Here is a 24229-nt window from a genome sequence, read left to right as displayed (position 1 = left end):
ACACATACCTTCAGTAAACTTTATACATTTCACTTCCTTAGATGCATAAAAATAGAGACTACTATTCAATAATGATAATGACTAATTAGTTTTATCATTTTTTTGTGATTTATTTATAACATTTCTTACAATTATCATATATTTATTGGCTAATGATTTGCATAACAAAAACATTAAATGAGAAGTAGAACCGTTCATTAGATTTTTAAAATTCATGGAGTACGAAGATTATAAAACATTTAATTATATATATATATATATATATATATAAGGTAAATATGTTTTTATATAATGAGATTTTATAAATAAGGTTGAAATATCAAAAAATAGGATTTTAAAAATTTCCAACTTTATTTGTTATGTAATCTATATTTATCATTTACTATATATAATAGCAGAAGCTAAGAAAAAGTTGATTCCTATGATTAAGGAGGTGCTGCCGTGTAGGAAAAGTGACTATCTAAAATTCAGCCACGTTTAAGTTAAAAGGCGATAAATTACATTGTTTGGTAACACTACAACAGCGTTTAAAATCCTCTCATTATAAATAACAAAAAATAAGGAGTTAAAATTAAAGAGTACACATAAATAGAAATAGAGAGGCGATGAAATCGAGAGAGAGACTATGAAGACACGGAGAAAGAAACAGGAAAAGAGAGAGGCGATGAAGACATGGTGAAAGAAACAAAAAAAAAGAGAGGCTATTCAGCCTTTGCCAGTCCCCTTGCCATACTCCGACCACTAGAACTGCAGACACACAGTCTCTTCCGTTCTAATTCTCCTTTTCCTTCAACAAATTCAACTGTTCTCTCTGTCTTTCTTAAAATCAAAAACCCTAACCATTGAGTTCTCTTTCCACCAGCCCAGACTCCACCCATAAACTGCCGGGGAAAACCCCACTTAAAACATCAAGCGGTTGGAAGTAAAGCCTCAATCCCAACCAACTCGATTAAAAGGAAAAAAAAATCAAAAACTTCTATTGCCCATGTATGCATAGTTTGCTATCAGAGAACGTCTTTCAATTTCTCTACTAGTTAGTTTTCTCTTTACTTTTCAGTTTGTGCATTAATTATGATAAGGTTTTATAATTTGGCTAGATTCTTTTTTTATTTAACTTTCTGGGTTATATTTTTTATTAAGGTATTTGAGTTGGATTTGGTTTTGTTTTGGGTATTTGGTTAAATTGATGTGTGGGTATCTATTTAATGTGTCCAATTAAAAATAGAGCAATAGATTATTCTACAAAAAAAAAAATATAAGCCACAATAACAGGGTAGGAGTAAAAAATGGCAATTGGGCTTTTTCCTTATCTAGGTATTTTAGAAGCATTAATGTGGATCTCTTTGAGGGATGCTATTATGATCTAGGTTTTTCGATTAGGAGTAGTTTTGTTTAATTAGTTTAAATAGATGGGTTAGATTTGGGTTTGAGAAATTTTGGTTAGAAGTTGTTTTGTTTAGGGTATCTAACTTTGCTTAAATTGGTTTTAAGTATCTAGAATCGATTTTGTCCATTTGGGTCACTTTTATTTTGAACTAGCCGCGAATTCGCGCGTTGCGCATGATAATTATTTTTATGGTGGTTTTATTAAAAAAAAAATTTACAATTTAAACTAATCTAATAATGAGTAATGTATTTCATAATTATATTTTTATTTATTATAGGAACAATCCAAAACACCAAAAAAAGTAAACTAAAAAAAAATTAATAAACGTAAACTAAAAAAAATTAATAAAACCTAACAATGATTAATTGAATCAATATTAGGATAAAATTTTGTTTTTGATAATCTATTAAGGTTATTTTCTTTGTAGAAATTATAATTTCGGCCACCCAAAACATGTTATCAAAAAAACAATTATTAGCAAAATCTAAGAATTAAATTTCTATACATGCATAGTTATTAAATAATAATAATAATAATAATAATAATAATAATAATAAAATTGCAAAAGTTAAAATTTGCCACCTATCCGATTATTTTCGTTTGGCTAACCTTTGCTTTTCTTTAAATAAATGGCATTATAGAGTACTTCTAATACAACTATTAAGAGTACTTTGTCCACCACAAAGAATTAGAAAATAAACAAAAATTAGTAAAATCTCATAGTTTAATATCTAAATTGAACACTATAAAAAATCATGCTATGTAACAGAATAAATACCAAATCATGCTATGTAATAGAATAATATTATATTTTTATATGCTATATTTAATTCTTTAGAACGCAATAGGATAACATTTAACAATCAAAGAGGAAAAAAAAAAAAACAAAAAAAAAACAACAATTTAAAAAACAAAACTAAATCACATTAACCCAAAATAGAGCTTTAAAGAATATAAAAAATTATCAACCTAAAGTAGAGATGCAAGAAAAATAAAAAAATCCACCAAAGAATTTAGAGAGAGAGAGAGAGAGAGAGAGAGAGGGGGGGGGAGAGAGGGAACCTTTTTTTTGTGAGGGAAAACTATACATAGAATAGAAGAGATAGTGACAAATTTATAGTAAGAAGGTGTGAATAAGAAGAGACAAAAATAAAGGAAGAAGGGGAAGAGGAAGAATGATATTAGTGTAAAGGGTAGTGGGACATGAAAAGGTAAGGAAGGGAAAAAGATTGAAGAAGTAGTGGGGAGATGAAATGATAAGGGAGAGAGAAAGGTTGGAGAAGTGTAAATATTAAAAATAAATAAATGTTAAAAACAATTATAAGAAAATTGGAAAAAAAAAAACCCTAAAGCTTGAAAGGCTTCAACGTCTTTTTTTTTTTTTTTTAGCTGAAAAGGTTCACACAAAACCCTAAAACTGAACTGAAAAGGTTTTGGGTTGGGCTTGATAGTGGAACTAAATAAAGAAGAAGTGGGCTGGATTAATTATATAGATTTATTATAGGGTGATAGTGGAAGTAAATAACTAAGTAACGGCCTGGATTTATTATAGGGTGATAGTGGAAGTAAATAAATAAGTAATGAGCTGCATTTATAGGGCTGAAAATTGTAAAAACCATTTTTAAATTGTAGGACAAATTATATTTTAAAAAAGAAAAGAAAAATAAGAATGACATGGCAGCTGATGTGGCGCAACGTGAAAGCAGCAGCAGCATTAAACGCTACGCTTTAACTTTTAGTAATATATAGATTTGCTTTCCCATTCATATTAAGATGAAGATTTGTTCTGTCACTCAAAACACAATCCTTTAATAATCAAAACCACACCAAAGTTTTATTTTAAAATTTTATTTTTTTGGGTTTGTTGTTTCTGAATGGTCACTATCTAAAAGCCAATGGGAATCTATGAAGAAATTTTATATTGGATGCCTCTTCAGCTCGATCACTTTAGAAGTGTAAGATGTTTAATTGTCTCTATCCAACTTCACTGCTGACTTTTTTGTTTTTTATTTTTTATTTTTATGGTAGTTATCTTCAAATTTGACTCTTGGTATCTTTTCTTTTCATTCATGATTCCTTAATGTGATACCTTATAATTAGAACCGTTTTTGGCTTTAACATAGGAGAAAGTTTTAAGATTCAAATAATTGAAAAACTGCCAAATCATTTTTCTCAAACTTTGTATATTATGTTTAGAATACTTCAATTTCATATTAATTTGATAAGATTTTTTAATGTTCTTGCTGCCTATGTCTTAGCTTATGTATTATGTCTTTATATTAACTAATGAAATGTTTCAACAATTCATGTTATGGATCATGTTATAGTCACTTGGATATCCCTGAAATAAATATATGTACATACATACATATATATATATATATATATCGGTGTATGTTCTATTATTGCTCTCAATCATGTTATGATATTAGAATCGTAATTAGATTGGTCCATGAAAGAATCATCCTTCAATTGTGTTCTTTGTGGACATCATTATATATTAAAAAAAAAAAAAAAAAAGTATCATTTGTGTATGGTATATTAATGGTCTCAATTATGTCATGAAACTAGAATCATAATAGATTGCAATATAGAAAACCAGAAAACCATAATTTCACTTAGAAAACATAAATTGCTATACACTCTAAACTTTCAGATTTTACAAAATAATGTTGCAGAGAAGAGATGTGTCAGAGTAGCAGTGCAGCAAATCGTATGGCAATTGCAGTGACTATTGAAAGGATGGAGGGAAGGTGTTAAAAAAAAAAAAAAAATCAATTGGTGAACTGTTTACTGTTGATTACCATTGTGTCGTATGTGTTAAGAAAAATTAGATTGAAGATCAAGTTATTCACTTATTTGTACACAGTTATAATAAAAAAAGAAGAAGAAGTTATATGTAGTTTTGCACACTGCTTTTATTTCCTTGACTTTGGTCTATGGTACTATAAACCTTAGTAACTTTTCCACTATATTTCTGTTTCTTTTGTCTAAGTTTGTATGAGGAGGTGCTTTTTTGAAATTAAATTTGAATTATATATATATATATATATATATCATATCTAATTTAATATCTAATACTCTATATAAAAGCAAAAACTTTGCCCTACAATTAAGGTTGTGTTGCCACATGAGAAATAAAAACTTATCTAACTTTCAGCCACATTTACAATTAAAAAGTGAAACATTGTACTGTTTCGTCAGTTGTACCATTTGAAGGATAAATTTTCGTCAAATGTTAAATAAAAACTCAGACGGAGAGATGAATTAGTTGGGCAGAGAGAATTTGGGTATTCTGGTTAGATTGATTTTAAATCTTTGATTTTTGTTTCTAGGTTAGATTTTGTTTTGATAAAGGTATTGGTTAGAATCTACTTTCTTTAGGATATTTGTGTCACATTTGGTTTGCTTTTGTTTAGAGTACTTGGGTTAATTGGTTTTGGGTATTTGTCAATGATGTTTTTAAAATAGATAAAAACAAACACAATCATGCCTTTCTTTTCATTTTTCTTAAGAGATGGGAATGGTGACAGTCTTAAGTTTGGAAGACTGTATATTTTTTTTCCACGGTGATGGTTACCAATTCCTATAGATAACCATAAGTCCAAAAGGCCCATTAAACATCCTCTAGGTTTGAGTTTAATAGTAGAGTGAATTACGTCCATGGAAATAATAGTGATTTTAATGATTCAATGTGTGTGTGTGTGTATGTATATATTTTATCCTTAGTGTTTGTTTAATCCATATAATCATTATTAAAATTAGAGATATGCACATGTCTTAATTACCATCTTGATTTGTAGTTGATATAACATTATCATGAAATAATGTTTGTAGATATTGATTTAAAGGTGATTGCTTTTGCTTTCTCTTGAAAAAATTTTCAATGCATTGGGAGATATCTTGAACCTATTTATTCATTTCTTATTTAGTTTCTCAACTTTTGTTTCTAAATAGATTTTCTTGCCTCATTTTTTTTTTTTTAATTTTTAACTTCATCAATTGATGTATTATATGATTATACCATTTAGTTGAGATATGATGCTAGCAATTTGCTGCTATGGAACTCATTTGACTAAAGCAAATAAAATTTGAGCTGACAGCAATTTTTTCTTTTCATGTTTCCCATTTTAGGTGTATCTCTTGAATCTATTTGGTTGCATATTAATTGGAAATGTTCATAGTTCATATAATATTGCATTCATAAATCCAACATATTGGATGAGGCTTTAGAAAAATTGGAGTCATCACTGTAATGGATGATCAAATTCATGAAATATGCTCACTTAATTTTTTTGATGTAAGTTTTATTTATTTATTTATTTATTTTTATGTAAGTTGTGTAAGCTTTTTGTTGTAAAATTGGTAATACCTTTAGCTTTTTGTTGTAAAATTGGTAATACCTTTAGCATTTTCCATATGTTCTTATGTTTCGATGCTTTGATTGGGGAGTTTTGTTTTATGTGCTAATATTTTGCATGGGAAATCATAGGTGAGACATCATCAATACTTTGAAGCATAGTAGAAATAATTATACATGAGGGAATATTACTATAAAACTGGTAGAAGCACATGGTAGATTAATGTTATGCTTCTATTTTGAAGCAAATAGAAAGATGTGCTTAATAGGGGTTGGGTTTGAGGATAAATTTTTTTTTTTTTTCAAATTTCGCTGGAAGAGTACAGATTGTTGAGAATTTGTGCCTTTTTAAAAATAAATGGCAAATATGGTAGACAAGATCACCATTGAGCAATTGTAGGCAATGAGAGTTTTAGTAGGGATGGCATTAACAAAATAAGATCCTTGGTCCCTTCATAAGTGTTTGTTTCCTATTAACTTGTTTCTTCTCTTTGTTTTGTTTATTTTTGGGATATGCTATTGGTGTTATTGAAATTGTTTTGGATATTAGGAATTGCATTCTTATGTATCAGTTAGATATGTATAGTAAGTTATGTGTAGACTAATGTTTAAGGGTGAGTTTGGTTCAGCTTTTTGAAAAAGTGCATAATGAAAAAGTGGAGTTTTGTAAAAGTGCATAATGAAAAAGTGGAGTTTCAAAAAGCTGAGTGTTTGGTAAAAGCTGTTAAAAAGTGCATAATGAAAAAGCTGAGTATTTGGTAAAAACTGTTAAAAGTGGCTTTTTGAGGGGTAAATGACCAAAGAGGACAATGTATATATAAGGGAATTTATTTCAAAGTCTTTTTTTTTTTTTTTTTTTGTGGATGTGAGTTTATTTCATACTTATTAAATCATCTATTTCATATACTTACTAAACAATAATAATAATAATATTAATTAAATCTAAATAATTTCCATCAACATGAAGCACAAAATAAAAATGTAAAAAGATGATAAAAAATATAACCAACAATCTAAGTTTAAATTGTACTACATAAAAATGTAAAAACATATAAAATACATTTCAATAATCTAAGTTTAAATTATACAACACAAAAATGTAAAAAAGATGATAAAATACATACCAATAACCTAAGTTTAAATTGTACTACAGGATATTATATATATATATATATATATATATAAAAAAAAAGACAACTACTAATTATTATCCCCCCAAATGGAATTTCAGTCCAGTGATTTGTAAATAAATCATTAGTCAAATCCCTACAAAATTAGTTCAGTCTGTCAAAATTCAGTTCCACTCCACATTTGGAGGGATTTTCTTAAGAATTCTACAGAACCACTCAACTTACAGAGAAATGAAGAAATTTCGCCCAGTTAAGCGTGATATTGTCTAATTTCTAGAACTACTCGTGCAATTCCTTCAGCTCACTTGTTGTTGGTTTCCATAAATGGGGTAAGCTCCATATGCAGCAAATGGTGCAGCATACATGCTTGGGTCATAAGGTGGTGGCAAAGCATATCCATAACCATCATAAAGCTGCCCTCCATAGTATGCCCCACTCCATTGGTTGCCATAATCTGCTCTAAACTGCCAAACCCCAAAAAGAACCAATTAAGAAAAACAAGCTCACAACAAATCAGAATTTATAGGCAGATAAAATTAAAAAGATCAATTGTTTTAGCAGGTCATTGGAGATAAGTTTTAAAGCTGCTGTGCCAAAGATAAAAAGTAGAATTTTGGTATCCGGACTTTTAACAAAGACATAAGTAGGCTAGCACTTTTGTGATTGCAAGGGTCTATTGGGCCTAGAACTTTTTGAGCCATGTTTTAGAAATTCAAATTACTAGAGCACCAATTATTTAGGGCACTTAACCAGACACAAAAATCCAAGCCTTGCAATTTGTTAAAGGTAAGATAGAATCTATTTCTTTCTTTTTTTTTAGAAGAAGATAGGATCTAAGTTGAATGGATTTAGATGGGAGAAAAAGCATCCTTCAATGGGTAGATAGGAGTACTCTAATAAACCGCCTAGCTCAATCCATTCTATCATTTATCATGTCTTCCTGCTACCTAACAAAGAAGATATGCCCTAAACTGAATGTTGCAAGCAAGAATTTTTGCTAGATTTCAAGCAAATCAGATGGGAAATTGCTGGATTGGAAGTTTTGGAACAGATTATGTCAATCTAAAAAGTTTGTCTTCCCAAGATATGAAGATTTTAGACTAAAATACATTTTTGGACCTTAACATTTGGGATTATTTTTATTTTGACCCTTGATGTTTGATTCCTTTTTAATATTGGTCATGCTATCCATTTTCACTAATCTAACCAACAGACACCCTTTAGATTTAACTATTTCATGGAATACTATCTCTAAAATGTTGTGGAATGCAAGAATTTAATTGTAGGTAGAAAAACTTATTATGGATGATCAAATTACTAATGGAAATAGACAGTAGAACTAATATGAAAATGGAATCAAACATAAAATGCCAAAATAAAATTTTGAAACGTACAAGGCCAAAATAAAAGCAACTCAAAATTTTAAGGGTCAAAAGTGTACACTAATCAAGATTCAATTAGGAGATGATACCATCCAAACAACAATTGAGTTGTAAAAAAAAATGTTCAAAGGCATATTTGTTATTCCAGTAGACAGCGTACCCAATACTTAATGAAAATATCAAAAGCTTGTTCCAATAAGATTATTTAGCTGACTTAACAAACATCAGTAACTAATGAAGAAGGTCCTTTAAGTATAATTTCTTGCATCAAAGAATCCATACGCCATTGTACAGCTTATATCATGAACTTACAAAGCAACAACTTTACGATTAGTATCCTGGGGAATTAAAATAATTTAATCATATAACCTTTGCTAATACTTGCTTGAACTGCTTTGACATCAGTAAAGGAAAACACAGAAAAGTGAAATCTAAACGTCCATTACAGGGAGAGGCGAATAAAAAATAAATTGTATCATTGATCTAGACGTTAAATGTTACAAACCAAAACACAAGCTAACACAACTGAAATATATAAGTTCTTCGAAGAGTACAAAATGTTACAACCAGTCTGTGAAGCATAACAATATCTCCAAGTTAATACACATTCATAGCAAGATCCGAAATTTTGTTATAACAAAATAAATAACAAAAACACTTCATGAGAACATGTATATATTCCAATCAGCAAGATCCGAAAACAATACCCATTATATATTCATCAAACTAAACACTTCATTATATATTCCAATCAGCAAAAACGAATAACAAAACAAGTAAAGGAACAATACCCATTCATAGCAAGATCCGAATTTTTTTTCCCACACTCAGTAAATAAAAAAAAAAAAATTCAGATCAGTGTTGGTACCTGGTTTTTGGTAGCAGATCAGTGTTTTTGGTACCTAAGAAATCAAAACCCACACACCAAAAGTGAGAAATCAACCAAAGAACAGAGAAATCAAACCCAGATCCATGAGAAATCAACCAAAGAACAGAGAAATCAAAACCAAAAAAACCCAAATCAGACCCATGAGAATCAACCCAGGTTCGGTCCAAATCAAAACAACCCATACCCATGAGAAATCAACCCAAAGAACACACACAGAAAAATCATTACCCATAAAACAAACCACAATCCAAAACTACAGAAAGACTTACGGAGAGGAAGAACCAGAAAGAAAGAAAGAAAGAAAGAAAGAAGAAGAAGAGGAAGACGAAGCGGAAGAAGAAAAGGAAGACAAAGAAAAAAGACAGAGAGTAGAGAGACTTACGAAGGCAGAGCAAGGCAGAGAGAAGAGATGGAGGTGTCAAATGCGAAGGGAGAGCAGAGATGAGAGATGAGGGGCGTCAAACGTGTGGGTATTTCGGTCTTTCAATGATTGCAACGGTAATATAACAAAACGCGCATAGCGCGTTTTGATTTATGGACCGCTGAGGGTCCATTTTCGTTGTGCGTTTTGTCTTCAGTTTTTTATAAAAGTTCAAAACGCAACTTTTATAAAAAAGTTGCGTTTTGAACTTACCAAACGCAGAACTAGGCTTAGCTTTTTTGAAAACGCCCGTTTTGGGCTGAAAAAGTGGAACCAAACGGGCTCTAAATCATATGGTAAGCAAGGTGAAGTAAGTATGCTTCAATTACCTGAGGTTCTTCAACTTTTTGATTTCAATTACCTTTTGGGTTGGTTTTGATTTAAACTCTTTGGCTGGGTTTTAGATTTTTGGGTTAGATTTGTATTGTTCCTTCCTTGCAAGGATGGCTTTAGGCTTGACATTTTGTATAGTGATGTAGATTGAATAAGATCTAATACAATTGATTCTATTACAATGAGAGAATACTACGCATATCAATTGTTTCAACAATTTGATATAGATGCACCTATGGAAAAAAAAAATTGCAATGGTGTTGGTGATGAATATGAGTTTAGCATGGCATAAAAAATTTAAAATGTGACGCTCTTGATGTACGCTAAACTCATTCATTTAATTATGTTTAGGTTTTATTTCATAACTCTTGCCTTCAAAGACTATTTTAACATGATTGCGATTATATTGCATTAAAGGTTAATTTGTTTGGCTCCAAGTAATTGTGAAAAGGCATGTTTGTTTTATTTCAATGTAATTTGTTAGGCTCCTCCATAAATACCACCAAAGTTTGGGTTGTGATGATTGAGAGTGAAGCTGTTAACCTCGAAGCCAGCCCAAGCGAAGATCGGCACTCAAAAGGAAAATCTTTATTGAACTTGCAAATCTTTGTGTTCGTAACCAAATTTCAACATACATACTTTAGAATGTATAGTAATAATAATTTTTTTTTTTTTTTTTTTTTTTTGTAAATGGAAATTATGGAATTTTTTTTGATTAATTACTGCATTTTAAAATAATAAACAAATAGATTGATAGCTAACGTATCTTACACACTTTGCAACTAATTTTTTCTTTACAAATTGATTTTATTAGCCAATTTCTCTTCTACTTATTTCATACTCCAATAACTATATTCTCTCGAACCCACAACCTTTAAAAAAACTTTGAACCAATTAGTTAGAACTTATGAGATTTCGATTAACATTTTCTCTAGATCATGTGTTGATGCTAGGTTATGTCTGTCTTTGAGAAGAACACCTGCACATTAACATCATTATCTGAACAACTAACCATCCACCCCCTTCCCTATTTTACCATCACATTAAGTATAATATATTAAGTTGATTGTTTTCTAATTCATAAAATGATCCCGCGCATTGTGTGGGTTAAACATTAGTATTATTATAGTAGCCGAGGACGTTTGACTATTAATTGACCTTCTAATATTTTAACATGTCATTTTTGAGGTCTCACAAATTTTCACATACCAATCTTTTTGTTTTTTTTTTTTTTGGACATAAAAATTTGCCTGTGTGGCTATTAATTTTGTCATAAGGTTGACCAAGTTCTATTAGGACTCAATATCCTTATCAACTTGAGGAATTCAAGTGACTAATTATTGGTCGTTGCACAATTGTTTTTGAGAAATGATATGTCTACAACATTTCTACAACATTTTTACAACAAATTTTAAGTGGCAAGTTATTACTAGTTGTTATTGTTGGGGCAAAAAAGTAATCTTAGCATTAGTTTGAAATTTGAACCAATAACCACTAACCACATGTGATTTGTTGTAAAAATGTTGTAGAAATATTGTAGATGTAGCATCTTTCATTGTTTTTGGTAAATATTATGAATGGAAAACATTTTTTTGGGGAAAAAAAGAAGAGTCTTCTTTCATTAGTAATTTAAAAAAATATATAGTTAGAATATATATTAAGTATAATCAAATTAGCTTTTGTACTATTTTCAATGGGTTATATAATCATTGAAATTGAAATTGAAATAATACAATGAAGGGTTTTATGATAATTTTTTTTTTAATTTTATGAAATATATTTACATAAAATAAAACTCATAAAAGGAAATAATTTATTGATGATAATTCACAAAATGAATAAAGAATCTATTGAGTATTGCAAAAGATACATATATGAACATGAAGGGACATTTCTATTCATTTTCTCGAAGAAAAAAAAAGTACTTGTGGACACTTCCAAAACTTTATTGGGTAAAGAAGAATCATGCCATAGATAGCAAAATAAATAAACAAAAAATTTTAGAAGCCTAGGAGGAATCATTACTCATTTGAAACAACTCAAAATACTCAAGGACTAAAAAAAAAGACAAAACTTAGCTATAAAATTGGTTGTAGCCAACCTTACTCAATATCTTTTTATTGGAGTTAAATTTTGATAAATTCACCATTGGATTATATCTTCTTTTTATAATCACCATGCTTGCAAAATTTCTAAAAAATTAAAGATCAATAGCTATGTCATCAATAAATTGTTTAAATTGCAAGTTTTTTAGTTTAAAATTATGCATAAATATAAACTTATAGATTATATAGTAAATAATATCTAATTGACACAAAATTTAACATGTGTATTAAGAGTGTAAAGAAAACGCAATTCAACAGTTAGATTTTCAAAATATGTAGTAATGTTTAATTTATTGAGTAAGGTTGTAACCTTAGCCTACAACCAATTTTGTAGTTAAATTTTGTCAAAAAAAAGAAAAAGAAAAAAAGAGCCATCCACTTTACACTACCATCGCAACTGTTTTAGCTTAGGAAAACAATATATGTCTCTATATCTTGTTTAATAAATGTAAAACTTCCTCTTTTTTCAGGAAAATAAAATTATATGTTTATCATAATTTAGGGAAATCCCAATGTCTTCAGAGAAAAAAAAAAAAAAAAAGGGAAATCCTAGTGGCTACTTCACTTGAGCATATGTGAAAAAGGCATGTACAAACCACACATGATAAAGGATAAAGAAAAAATTGCCAACCCTTTTATTTTAATATAGTTGCCTTGCCTCAATCATTAGCCCAAAACAACACAAAACTCATTCATGGATTTTTTTTGCAAGATAGCACCCTTCTTCAAACAATTTCGTTAGTTAGCATAATTTCTAAACTATTTAACAAACTAACATCTCGAGTCTCTTAGACTCGAGTTTACTGTAGCAACTCAAGTGTCTAAAACTAGAGTTTTATGTGTGAAATCTTAGATTTGTGTGAAAACACAAAAGCTTGTTTAGACCAAAAAAAAAAAAAAAATTACAGCTAGATTACTTTTACTTAATCAAAGTGCGAAACAAGAGGAAATGTGCGCAATGAACCGATATTACTCTAGTGCATAAACATGAACAATAAACAATAAAAGTAAAGCACAAGAGTAAGGGAAGAGAGATGCAAATACAAGATAAGATTAAGACGTGTTATCGAAGAGAAAATCGAAGAACTAGGCGAAAAACCTCTTCAAGACCCTCCAAGTCGAAATCGATCCACTAGAGAATAAAATTGGAGTACACGAATAGCAAAAGACCCTCCAAGCCTAGTCTACCCAATGTAGTTGAGCCCTCCAAGCTCCTGCTACCAATGGACTTCTCGGAGTCATGTCTTCTTTAACTTTCTAGATCCTGCAATATGCCCGATTGCATCTGCCAAGCCTCACCGGCTTCTTTTGGTAAATCTCCAAAACTTCCCATGCTCCAAAACACTCTCTACACTTTGAAAAGTAGTGGGTTGTGTTTGGGTATAAATCTCCTCTCAAGATATGACAATGGGAGAGGGAAGTAGAAGAGACTACAATGATTTCTCACTAAGGATGAGTAGCTCTCTCTCTCAAAGATGGGTGTGTGTGCTGTAGAAAACTTATCTAGAGTTTTTCTCTTTGAATAACCTCTCATACTTTTGTGGGTAATGAGGGTATATATAGTATGGGTGAAAGGTAAGAAAGTCACTCTTAAAATCCTCCAAGCAAAAAGTTTTGTGAGTATTTTGCGGGAAGGCCTTACTTGCGAGACACTCGTAAAATTGACAACCTGGCATGACTCTTCAGCTTCTAGCATGTGCTTCTTACGTGCCCTTTTCGTGGGAACCTTTCTCACAAGCTACTTGCGAGCCAATTGCGAAACTGCACTGATTCTTCATTTCATGCTCGATTCTTCACCAACTTAATACTAAACCCAATACAATAAAATCCCAAAAAATACAAGGACAAAATTTAATGCAATAACAACACATTTTTTCATGGAATAAAGTCAACATAAAACATAGTTGTAAATCACAACTTTACAATCTCCCCTTTTGGCTATTCCATGACAAAACACCCTATAACAGACTCTAGAATTAAACTTGAGTTTGAGAACAATAGAAAAACTCATTCATACCTAAATCTAAAACCTATGATGAACTTGGAACAAAATACTTGTAACCTGAAACACTTGCACAAAACACATTAGACCCTCAAGGTAAATCAAGTGATAAAATGACAAGTATAATGTAACAAGTAAAAGTATGATCAATTAAACATGATGTGAAACATATGAGCAACTTGATCAAACACAAAACAGTTATATGGAAATGACCACAATAATCATATAGTAAAGTAAATGATCATTTGAACATGCAACCAAAAACACAATAGCATAAGGGTGAATGCATGTCCAACACTTAAAGACGATGCGATGAGAGCAACAAAGTATAGAAACTAAATGTAACTCAAAGCACCATAAAGAAACGAGAAAACAAGCATAAGGTAAAACAAGACAAAACAAGGTTTTCTCATAAAAGATGTCTTCTCTCCCTTAGTATATGCATATCCCCTATGGCTTTCTCCCCCTATGAAAGTGCACGAGGTAGAATTTCTTCTTCTAAGAATGTGCACATAAGTCATATAGAAATCATAATACACTCCGGTATACTTTCTAGTATACTCTCCCTCTTTTTGTCACGAATAGACAAATTAATCAAAAGGAAAGGAAAAAGGGAAAAAAAAGAAGATATGAACAAGGATAAAAGATGATGCATGAGAGGTGCAAGTTGAATGAGAAAATGAAACTCAAACAAAAGATAAAACATTTTAAAGACACAATACTACAAAGCATAAAGTAAACAAGACATGCTAAGGATGATGGAACAAAGTATAGACCAAGGCATGACATAGACACAAGAACATGTTGAATGTGCTAAAAGGTCTAAAAAGACTTAATTAGCATGAGTGAATGCAAAACATGTCAAGTGTTAGAGTGTGTGCAGCAAAGATGCATCTAGTATGCATGTGAGATGCATGACCAATGCATGAGCAAGCACTCGTGGGGTAAAGTGTGTAAAATACACTGATAAGGCCTTAAAATATGTACTTGTTATATATTTATGTGAGCGTTATCTCCTTATTACTATGCTTAATTTGTATAATTAAGCCATGATTTGCATTAGTCCCTATTATTTATCTTTACATAATTTCTTAAATAAGATGCTATTCATTGTGTGTAATTTTCTACTTTTAGGAAATCATGTGAGAAAGATGAGTTTACAGCAATTTGTGAGAGAATGCAGGCCAAAGTAGAATTAAAGTGGAGTTAAAGGACTATACTTAAATGTTTAAGGAGGTGTAGCTGGAGTGCTTGGATCGTCTACCATGATTGGAAGCTTCAAATAAGGAAAGAAATCAAAGAGGCAGAATCTGAAAAGGAAAAATCTGATTTGAGCGCTGATTAGTATTTTGGGCGTATCTCTCTCCTCAAAAATCCAATTGACACAAGGCCAGATGGGTTGGAACCGTGACTTAAATTCTACAACTTTCCAGTTTTGAGTTTTCTAAAATTCTCAATTTTTAAAGGCCGAAATTAACTCACAAGTTACTGCTGTAAACCTGGGCGGAAATTAAAATAGTAAAAGTTTTATTTTCTTTGGACACTTAGACATTAGGGTTTTGGAAGGGAGGCTGTGCAGAATGAATTTTCGAGAGAAAACCTTGTATTTTCCTTTATCTAATGACAGCCTAAACTCTTTGCTAGGGCTAGCTGTTATGTTTCTTCTGTACGGTGTGAATAGTTAATGTGATTCTTTCTAGGATTTTATCAACGACATATTTGATTGTTCAATTAGATTTCTTTTGATGCATTAGTTCTTCCATACTTTCAATAAGTTCAATCATGTTTTTCTTATTATTTAGATGAGTTTCTAATAGTTTCAAATAGAAATCAGGTTTTAAAGTGAATGAGTTTTTCTAAAAACTTTTCTAATCGCATTATCAATCAAGGTTATCATGCATTCTTGAATTGTCTCAGTTCAACCGAATCATAAGTTTTTAATTGTATAAGAACAATCAATTATGAAATATATATTTTCTTAGATCACAAAGAATTTCATATTGATATAGGGAAACACCCCGATGCCCTAGGCCAGATATCTGTTATTCAGTTGGCATAGTCAGCCGATATCAATCAAATCTAGGACCAAAACATTGGGAGGTTGTAAAGCATATTCTCAAGTATCTAAGGAGAATGAGAGACTATATGCTAGTTTATCGATGTGAGGATTTCAGAAAGTCCACTTCAGGTTGTGTGTTCACCTTGGGAGGTGGAGCCATAAGTTAGAGGAGTGTTAAGCAATCTTGTATTGCTGACTCCACCACGGAAGCTGGATATGTTGATGCTTGTGAAGCAACAAAGGAAGCTATTTGGCTTAAGAAATTCCTTTATGATCTTGGTGTCAAGAGAATGGAGCAAGTTCCAATCACTTTGTTCTATGACAATAGTGGAGCAGTTGCACAATCCAAAGATCCAAGGAATCACAAGAAAGGAAAGCCCATAGAAAGAAAGTATCATACTATTTGAGACATTGTGGCCTGAGGAGATGTGGTAGTAGCAAAGATTGATAGTACAAATAATCTGGCAGATCCCTTTACCAAAGCTTTGCCCCAGAAGACTTTTGAGTCACACGTAGAGGGAATGAGAGTTAGATTAGTGCGCAATAGTTTTTAAGGGCAAGTGGGAGATTGTTAGGATTAGTGCCCTAAAATCCTATTGTATGCTATGTATGACATTATGTTCTATGTAATAAACTTGTTTCATTATTATCTAAAATAATGGTAGCATGAATGTTTGGACATTATTGTATAGTCCTTGAGATGCATAGTATGTAATTTATGTGATTTAGTCACAGAAGATATAAATCACAAATTTTTTGTAAACTTAAAATCTTAGTTCATAGACGGTGATAAATTGGGCATTTCATCTGCGAAGACTATACCATATCAATTAAGATGATTTGCTTTGATCATAGAAGTAGAGACTTCTAGTTGATATGTTAATATGTTTTAAGTGTATAAAACATATTGAATTGGACCGCTGTGAGATTTATTATTCTATTAACAATTGTCAAATGAATAATAAATCTCACGACTTCTCATTTACATAAACTCTCAATCCTAAGGGAATAGTGAACTCGATCATGAAATGTAGATTGCTTTGATATATTTGGAGTGAGATCTAAACAAACGATCAAAACCTCAGTATGTAGGGAAACCACATGTAATGTTGAAGGAACACATATTCTCAAGATGGAATTCATAGTATCTTTATAAAGATATAAAATATTCCCTTGAGATAAGTTTAATGGGATTGGTTATTCAAAGTATTAGGCCTAACCACTTTAGTAAAGAGTTGCTAAAGTTTATATTTTATGAAATTCGATTTCATAAAATATAAATGAATAATTTAAAGGATTAAACCGGGTACTTAAGGATTAAGACGTAGTAATTTTCAAAGTGACAATTACACATTATGACTTTGTATTACTATGCATATTTTCATGAAGCGGTTAAATGTTTAATAAAGTCTTGGGATATAATTTATTAATAAGGCCTAGAGTGCAATTTAGAGTTAGAGCTTTATTTGTCCCTTTTGATCCCACTCCAAGCCATACACTAAAACCCAATTGGGCTAGCCCAAAAGGCTAACCCAATTAGATAATCAATTATTTATTTAATGAGAGTTATTAAATAAAGTAACAGCCAAGTGTAGAAAAATATGTATGATTAAAAAGGAGAAAGATTGAGAGTTCTTCTTAAGGGAGACACTTGGTTATTCTCTTGAAAGATTACATATAGAACTGATTGAGAGGTCACACATCTTGGGCACATTGTGGAATTGGAGTGAAGATTGAAAGGCATCTCAAGTCCAATCTTCATTTGTTTTGAATTTCATTGCATCAAGGTACGCTTTTTCATTCTTTGTTTCTAAAACTCAAATGTTACATGCTATCTCACATGAATGAAGTAAATCTGTCTATATTCCGCTGCGTGTTTTTGTATGAGATACAAAACTGTGTTTTTCCATTTGTTTTCCCAACACACATACCATAGGAGAGCAAGTTATAATTAATCCAAAATCCAATATGAGAATGTAGAGTTCTAAGTTGATGGTCTACTCCATAGTTGTCAATATCATATAATAAGCAATATGTATCATATTGTGTACAAAATGTTTCATATCATAAGGACGTATCGAAAGTGCTCATGAATTGTATGATACATAGGTATGTATTATATGAATCGTATCTTATCGTTGAATTGTACGATACATAGACATGTGAGTTTAAAATTATTTTTTTTTTTTTTTGTTAAAATCTATAGTTTTATTTGATTTAAACAAGTTGTTACACTTGTTTTTAACACAAAATTATTGTGGTACTTAATGGAGCCCAATAAAATAACATGTCCATGAGTTTATTTTTCAATAAAATTTGGACTACACACTTGACACTTCACTTTCATATTTACAAATTTATTTTCTATGCTATCGATAATGTTTTAAATGAAAATATAATTTTTTTTTTGTTAGTATTTTTATATGTCTAAGTTAGAATGGCAAGAAGAAAAAATTATTAGAAAAAAAGAACAAGAAAAGAGATAGTAAATGTTGATGATGAAGAAGAAATAATTGTGCAAGATGATGACATTGATTTAAATGGAGTTGATTAGGCAAAATGGTGAAGAAACTATCATGTATTACCACTTTTGAGTTTAATTAATTTGAATTTGTATGATATGAACATATTTGATTTATTTAGTTAGTTTTGTTAAATATTATTACATAAGTGATGATAAAATTGATCATTATTTGAATATATTTTAAATTTATAATGAATATACCTTTTATATGTATATCTTAAATTTTTTTTCCTTAATTTTTATAAATTTTATTAGGTATTTTGTTTGTATATTTTACCATACACAATACAACATGATACATGATAAAAAAATAAAAATAAAAAAATCGATTTACAATACAATTCATGTTTTGACAACTATGGTAACTAGCATGAATAAAATGCATGCTACACATTACACGTCTAGACTCTTAAGAAGAAGAAGAAACGAAAAATAAAAAAAATAAAAAAGGATTACATATGGCATGTAAAAACTAACCACCTTGTATAATACTATAATGTATAGTATATGTTTTATGTATCCTTATCGGGTATAAATAACTGAATAAAGAACAACAACCAGCTTGTTGTGTATATCACTTGTGAGTCCATGAGTAACATCTTGTCTTAGCATGCATTCTAAGAGTACCAAATATGGACCGTATGCAAATATCTATTGTACTTCCCTTAATTTGAAACTCCCTTCCTATTCTTATTCTCATCTCTATAAAAAAAAATAGCATTTTATTTATTTATCTATTCTTAGGATTCTGCAATATGCTTTTTTCAAGTGTGGAGAAGTTGGAGATCAGGGCTAAAAAATTGGTGTTGGTCAAGAGGATGAATCGATGGAATTTCGGGATAAGTTGCACTACAATGCTCTTGATTTGGGATTATAAGAGCATTCACATATGGAATTTACAAAAAATTCTATTTTACCATCTCAAAATCCACTTTATCATTTATACCATACCATTTTTCAACACACCTAACATCCCAGCTTTTATTTTCTTATACAATACATTAAAATAATATATTTACACAATAAAATATATTTATGTCTCTCTTTAATATTTGTCTCTCTCTCTCTCTCTCTCTCTCTCTCTCTCTCTCACACACACACACACATCACCTCCATCACCACCGTCACCACTATGAAGACCCAAAACCCCAACGCAGTTTATCAAAAAAAAAAAAACCAACACAGAACCAAAAACAACCTCATTGATCCACCATCAACACAGTTTATCAAAAACCAAAAAAAAAAAAACCCACTAATCCATCCTCAACAACACACGTCGATCCACCTAACCCACCAAGCAAACCCACTATTCCACCATCAACAACACACGCCGATCCACCTAACCACCTAACCCACCAAGCAAACCCACTATTCCACCGCCAACAACACATGCCGATCCACCTAACCCACCAAACTTAGCCCCAGACCCATCGTGCCACCATAACCCACAACCCACCACACCGATGCCACCACGATACACCTCCGAAACTCAGCCCCAAACCCATTGCCAAAATTGATTAGTAAACCCATGACCACCCCCAACCAAATCCAATTTGCAAACCCATAATCACAGTGAATGATCATGGTGGATAATCCATGGAGCTCCGTTGGTGCTTACCCATAGGTTGATGATCACTATGGAGCTTCGTTGATGATCACGGTGGATGATCCTTGGAGCTCCGTTGGTGCTTACCCATAGGTTGATGATCATGGTGGAGCTCCGTTGATTGTAGAGAAGAGGGAGAAAGAGAAGAAAGTGAGTGAGAGACAGAGAGATGAGAGACCGTGTGATGAGAGAGAAAAGAGGAATAAAATATAATATAACATTTTGGTAAAGTGCTACAGTACCATCCTACATTTAGGATGGTACTGTAGCTCTATCCCAAAAAATTTGGAATTTTACAATTTCCCACTTCTGGATGTTGAGCTCCTTTTGGGCTTGAATGCCAAATTTTCCTTACATTTGGCATTTCGCAGGCCCAATGCGAATGCTCTAAGTGAGAGACAAAAAAGAGAGCAATATGAGGAAAAAAAAAAAGCATGATTTGACTTGTCCATAGTGAAAAAAAACTTTTGACGGGCTATATTTTAGTACATAAAATTGTTTATTACAATATATACTGGGTTAACCTTAAACTAAAGTTATAGTACTTGCATTATAAATAAGACCAAGATTGTTTTGATTACTCTACAAATACATGGCTTTGAGGTATTTTGGTAGGATTCAAAGTGTGAAAAGATTTCAAGTATAGATGCATGCTTTGAGTTATTTTGGTAGGATTCAAAGAGTGAAAAGATTTCAAGTAAGATGAACTTTTAACTTGAGTTGGGTCCTAACATCAGTGTGAACAAGCAAAGAGGCAGTATTGTTGTTATCAACCAAAGAAAGAAGTAACTCCAAATTGTATTAATGAGATTCACTACTCACAAGATTTTGAATTGAAAAAAAAAATTAAAAAAAAAATTGAATATTTGGTCCAAATTGAAGTATAGGTTTATAAATGTTTTGGGTAAATTTCACAAACAAATACTGAGGTTTGGGTTAGTACCAATTAAGTCCATAATATTTAAAATTTGGCCATTCTAGTCCATAAACTTAGACGGCATTACAAGCTACTAGTTACTTTTTAGTGTCTCTCTCTAGCAAACCCCTCTTCTCTCTCTTACCTCTTGTCTATCTCTCTTTTTTCCTCTTCTATTCATGTGACTCTCTCACATCTCTCTATGATTTCTATTTTCTTTCTTTCTTTCTTCTTCACAATGGCATCTTGGTGTAGGTTTACTGATTTCTCCTTTCTCTTCGTCTTTGCAGTGGTGCTGTGGTGGTGGGTTTACTTCACAGATTTCTCTTCTCTCCCTTCGCCTTTGTAGTGGTGTTGTAGTGGTGGGTTCGTGGTGGTTAGGTTTTAGATAGAATCGGTGTTAGAGGATTTGGGTTTTGTTGTGGGTTGGCTTTGGAGGTTTATGGGTTTTGGCTATGTGGGTTTCATTTTGAATCACTGGTTTTGGGTTTGGTTAATTTTGATTTGAATCACTAGTTCTGGGTTTTGGTTTGAATCACTGGTACTGGGTTTATTGGTGGCAAATGGTTACAAAGTTCTAGGTTTGTGTACTGATGCTGATGTTGATGCTGATGTTGATGTTGTTGTTTTGTTGGTGGGTTTGTGGCTTTGGTTGATGGTTGATAGTCAGTGGTCATTGGGCTCCATTCAAGTTTTTTTGTTTTTTGTTTTTTTGTTTGTTTGGTTTTTTTTTTTTTTTTTTGAGAAAAGTTGTGTTCTTTCTTTCTTAAGCCAGAAAAGGAAGAGAGAGACCCAGCAAGGAGGATGAGAGAGTAGAATATCTAACAGCGTTACAGGCCATTTGGGGTTAGGGACTGATATGGTCAGTTTTTAAATGTTCTGGACTTTGTTTGTATTAACCCAAACCTCAGAGAATGTTTGTGAAATTTACCTAAATTTTTTTTTTGTTTGTGCTTTTTTTTATTTTATATATATATATATATATATATATATAAAATAAGAAGTAAATAAAATACATTGAGCTTCACGACTTCAATGTTTATTCTTTACTCATGTTTGGATAACTAACTTAGCTTACATGTCTATCTTTCTCTTACTCACCACCATTGCTAGTACCTTTCTTGGCTTCTTTGAGGATGAGCTCCAGGAGCCTCTCATACATTTCAATAGCAGATTCAAGCATATCAATAGCTTTACTCCTATCCTTTGCCACCACGGTCAACATATCTTCCATTTCTTGTGTTTGCTTTACCTGCAAACTCAACTCTCTACCAGTCCCAGATAAACCGAGACTCCAATTCCCAGTTGATTCATTACTTCCACTACTATCCATTCTAGCACCACGCCCAGTGGCCACCACCATATGACTAATGCTTCCCATTTCATTTTGAAGAGTCATAATGACCTGTCCTGTTACGGCTTCCCAAACCCAAACGCTTCCATCTTCTGCAGCAGAAATCAAATTCTGCCCCTCATTCATCATCACCAAAGACACTATTGCCCCACCATGCTTTTGAGCCCATTTCACAAGTTGAAGCCCTTGGCTTACAAGCTGTTTGCTTTCAACCTTCATTGTTCCCTTGTAAATAAAACCCTCTGATCCTGCAACATAGAACTCCGACTCTGTCGGGTCTAGTGCAACCCCAAAAACTGTGCATGGGAATTCCACTGTCCTCAGGTGTGTCCCGAGTAAAAGATTCCAAAACTTACATGTACAATCCAGTGAGCAGGAAATTATAATTGTAGAGTTGCAGAGTCCAATTCCACAAGTAATGGCTGTCACTGAATCAGCATGTGCAACAAACCTGTGCAATATGAAGTTGCTTGCATTCTCATATGTTGATGAGGAGGCCCCTATAAGTTGAGAGATTGGGATAACAACCATGGTACCATCATCACCACCTGAAATGAGAAGTGATCCATCATCACTGATTTTGAGGCAAGATACAGGACTGTGGTGAGCAGGAAATGCTTTGAGTACGTTCCCTGAAGCTGAGGGGAGTGAGAGCACATGGATATTACCTGAAAGGCCACCAGCAAAGAGATAGAAGCCATCAAGAGAGGCAATGAGGGGAGCAACAGGTTCAGGGAGAGGAAGGTGGTGGAAAACAGTTGAAGACCACCAGTTGTAGAGGTGAATGGAACCAGAACCTGTGGCTGAGGAGATATGAGAGGCAGCAATCAAAGTGCTGTTTCCCACAAGGGTGAGGCCTTGACGAGGTGTTTGGGTGCCGGTGAAGTGGGCTAGAAGAGCACCTGAGGATGCATCATAGGCGATAATGGGGCCATCAGGAGAGCTAGTGAGGACAATTTCATGTGAAGAAGAAGATGACATTTTCTTTTCTGGTAGGCTTGAGAATTGAGATACATTGTGAAGTAGAATGGAAGTTGGTTTTGAGGTGGAGAAACGAGGAGGGTGTGTTTAAGGAGGGATTTCGTGTGGGTCTAGGCGTTGAAAACAAGGAACTTTTAATCTAGTTTGGCTTCTTTAAAGAAAAAGATTCTTGGAACTACATCTTGTGGGTGTTGGTTACATGAATTTGCTTCCATATTTAGACTGATGTTTGTTTGTTTATTTATTAATGGCTTTGAGATAAAACATGATTGTTGGACTGTGTGCCTTACCGATCCATTCAACAACCAATTGGTGAAGGATGAGAGGGCACAAATCTTTACCGAGTTCTGATACCACTTGTTGGACCATGTACCTTTCCGATCCATCCAACGACCAATTGGTGAAGGATGAGGGAGCACAAATCTTTTATAGCATTCGATTGCAGACCAAGCCCATTGGTATTGGAACGAATTGTGAAATCCCTCACAATAATAATAAGAACGTCTCTGTATTTTAGCCATAGTAAATTACTGTATGTATATTACAACCGAATCACAACTGATTGAGTAATAAATTAATTAGATTTTTATATATGGGATCTATTTTATTTTATTTTATTTTATTGAAAACTGGGATCTATCTTATTAAATTCAAATTGATTTTCTTCTTTTTAATATAAATTTCACATTTCAAATAAAAAAGAAGATTTGGACATGTCTGGCTGGCGCCGTTTTGAAACTGCACTTTTTAAAAATACATTAAAAAAAAATTTAAAAAAAA

At 32.0% G+C, this 24229-nt stretch overlaps 1 protein-coding gene and 1 long non-coding RNA gene across 3 annotated transcripts; both read right to left on the bottom strand.

Moving 5' to 3' along the window:
- Positions 1-6986: 6986 nt before the first annotated feature.
- LOC115958620 lies at positions 6987-9755 on the bottom strand. The gene is made up of 3 exons (XR_004084565.1): positions 9531-9755; positions 9128-9161; positions 6987-7341 (listed from the first exon to the last, which is right to left on the bottom strand). It is a non-coding gene; the product is annotated as an uncharacterized LOC115958620 (long non-coding RNA).
- Positions 9756-22118: 12363 nt separating this feature from the next.
- LOC115958098 (protein ROOT INITIATION DEFECTIVE 3-like) lies at positions 22119-23519 on the bottom strand. 2 transcript variants are annotated; one of them, XM_031076462.1, is made up of 2 exons: positions 23137-23519; positions 22119-23016 (listed from the first exon to the last, which is right to left on the bottom strand). In XM_031076462.1, exons 1-2 carry the CDS (start codon positions 23447-23449, stop codon positions 22208-22210), a joined length of 1122 nt encoding a protein of 373 aa, XP_030932322.1. In that variant the 5' UTR covers positions 23450-23519; the 3' UTR covers positions 22119-22207. The 2 variants fall into 2 exon arrangements, with proteins under 2 accessions (XP_030932322.1, XP_030932321.1); XM_031076461.1 differs by having other exon boundaries at positions 22119-23518.
- Between the last annotated feature and the right edge of the window lie 710 nt (positions 23520-24229).

This window comes from Quercus lobata, chromosome 8, assembly GCF_001633185.2.
Source record: "Quercus lobata isolate SW786 chromosome 8, ValleyOak3.0 Primary Assembly, whole genome shotgun sequence".
Lineage (NCBI taxonomy): Eukaryota > Viridiplantae > Streptophyta > Magnoliopsida > Fagales > Fagaceae > Quercus > Quercus lobata.
The sequence above is the reverse complement of the archived record's forward strand: the minus strand, read 5'-3'. Positions and strand labels throughout refer to the sequence as shown.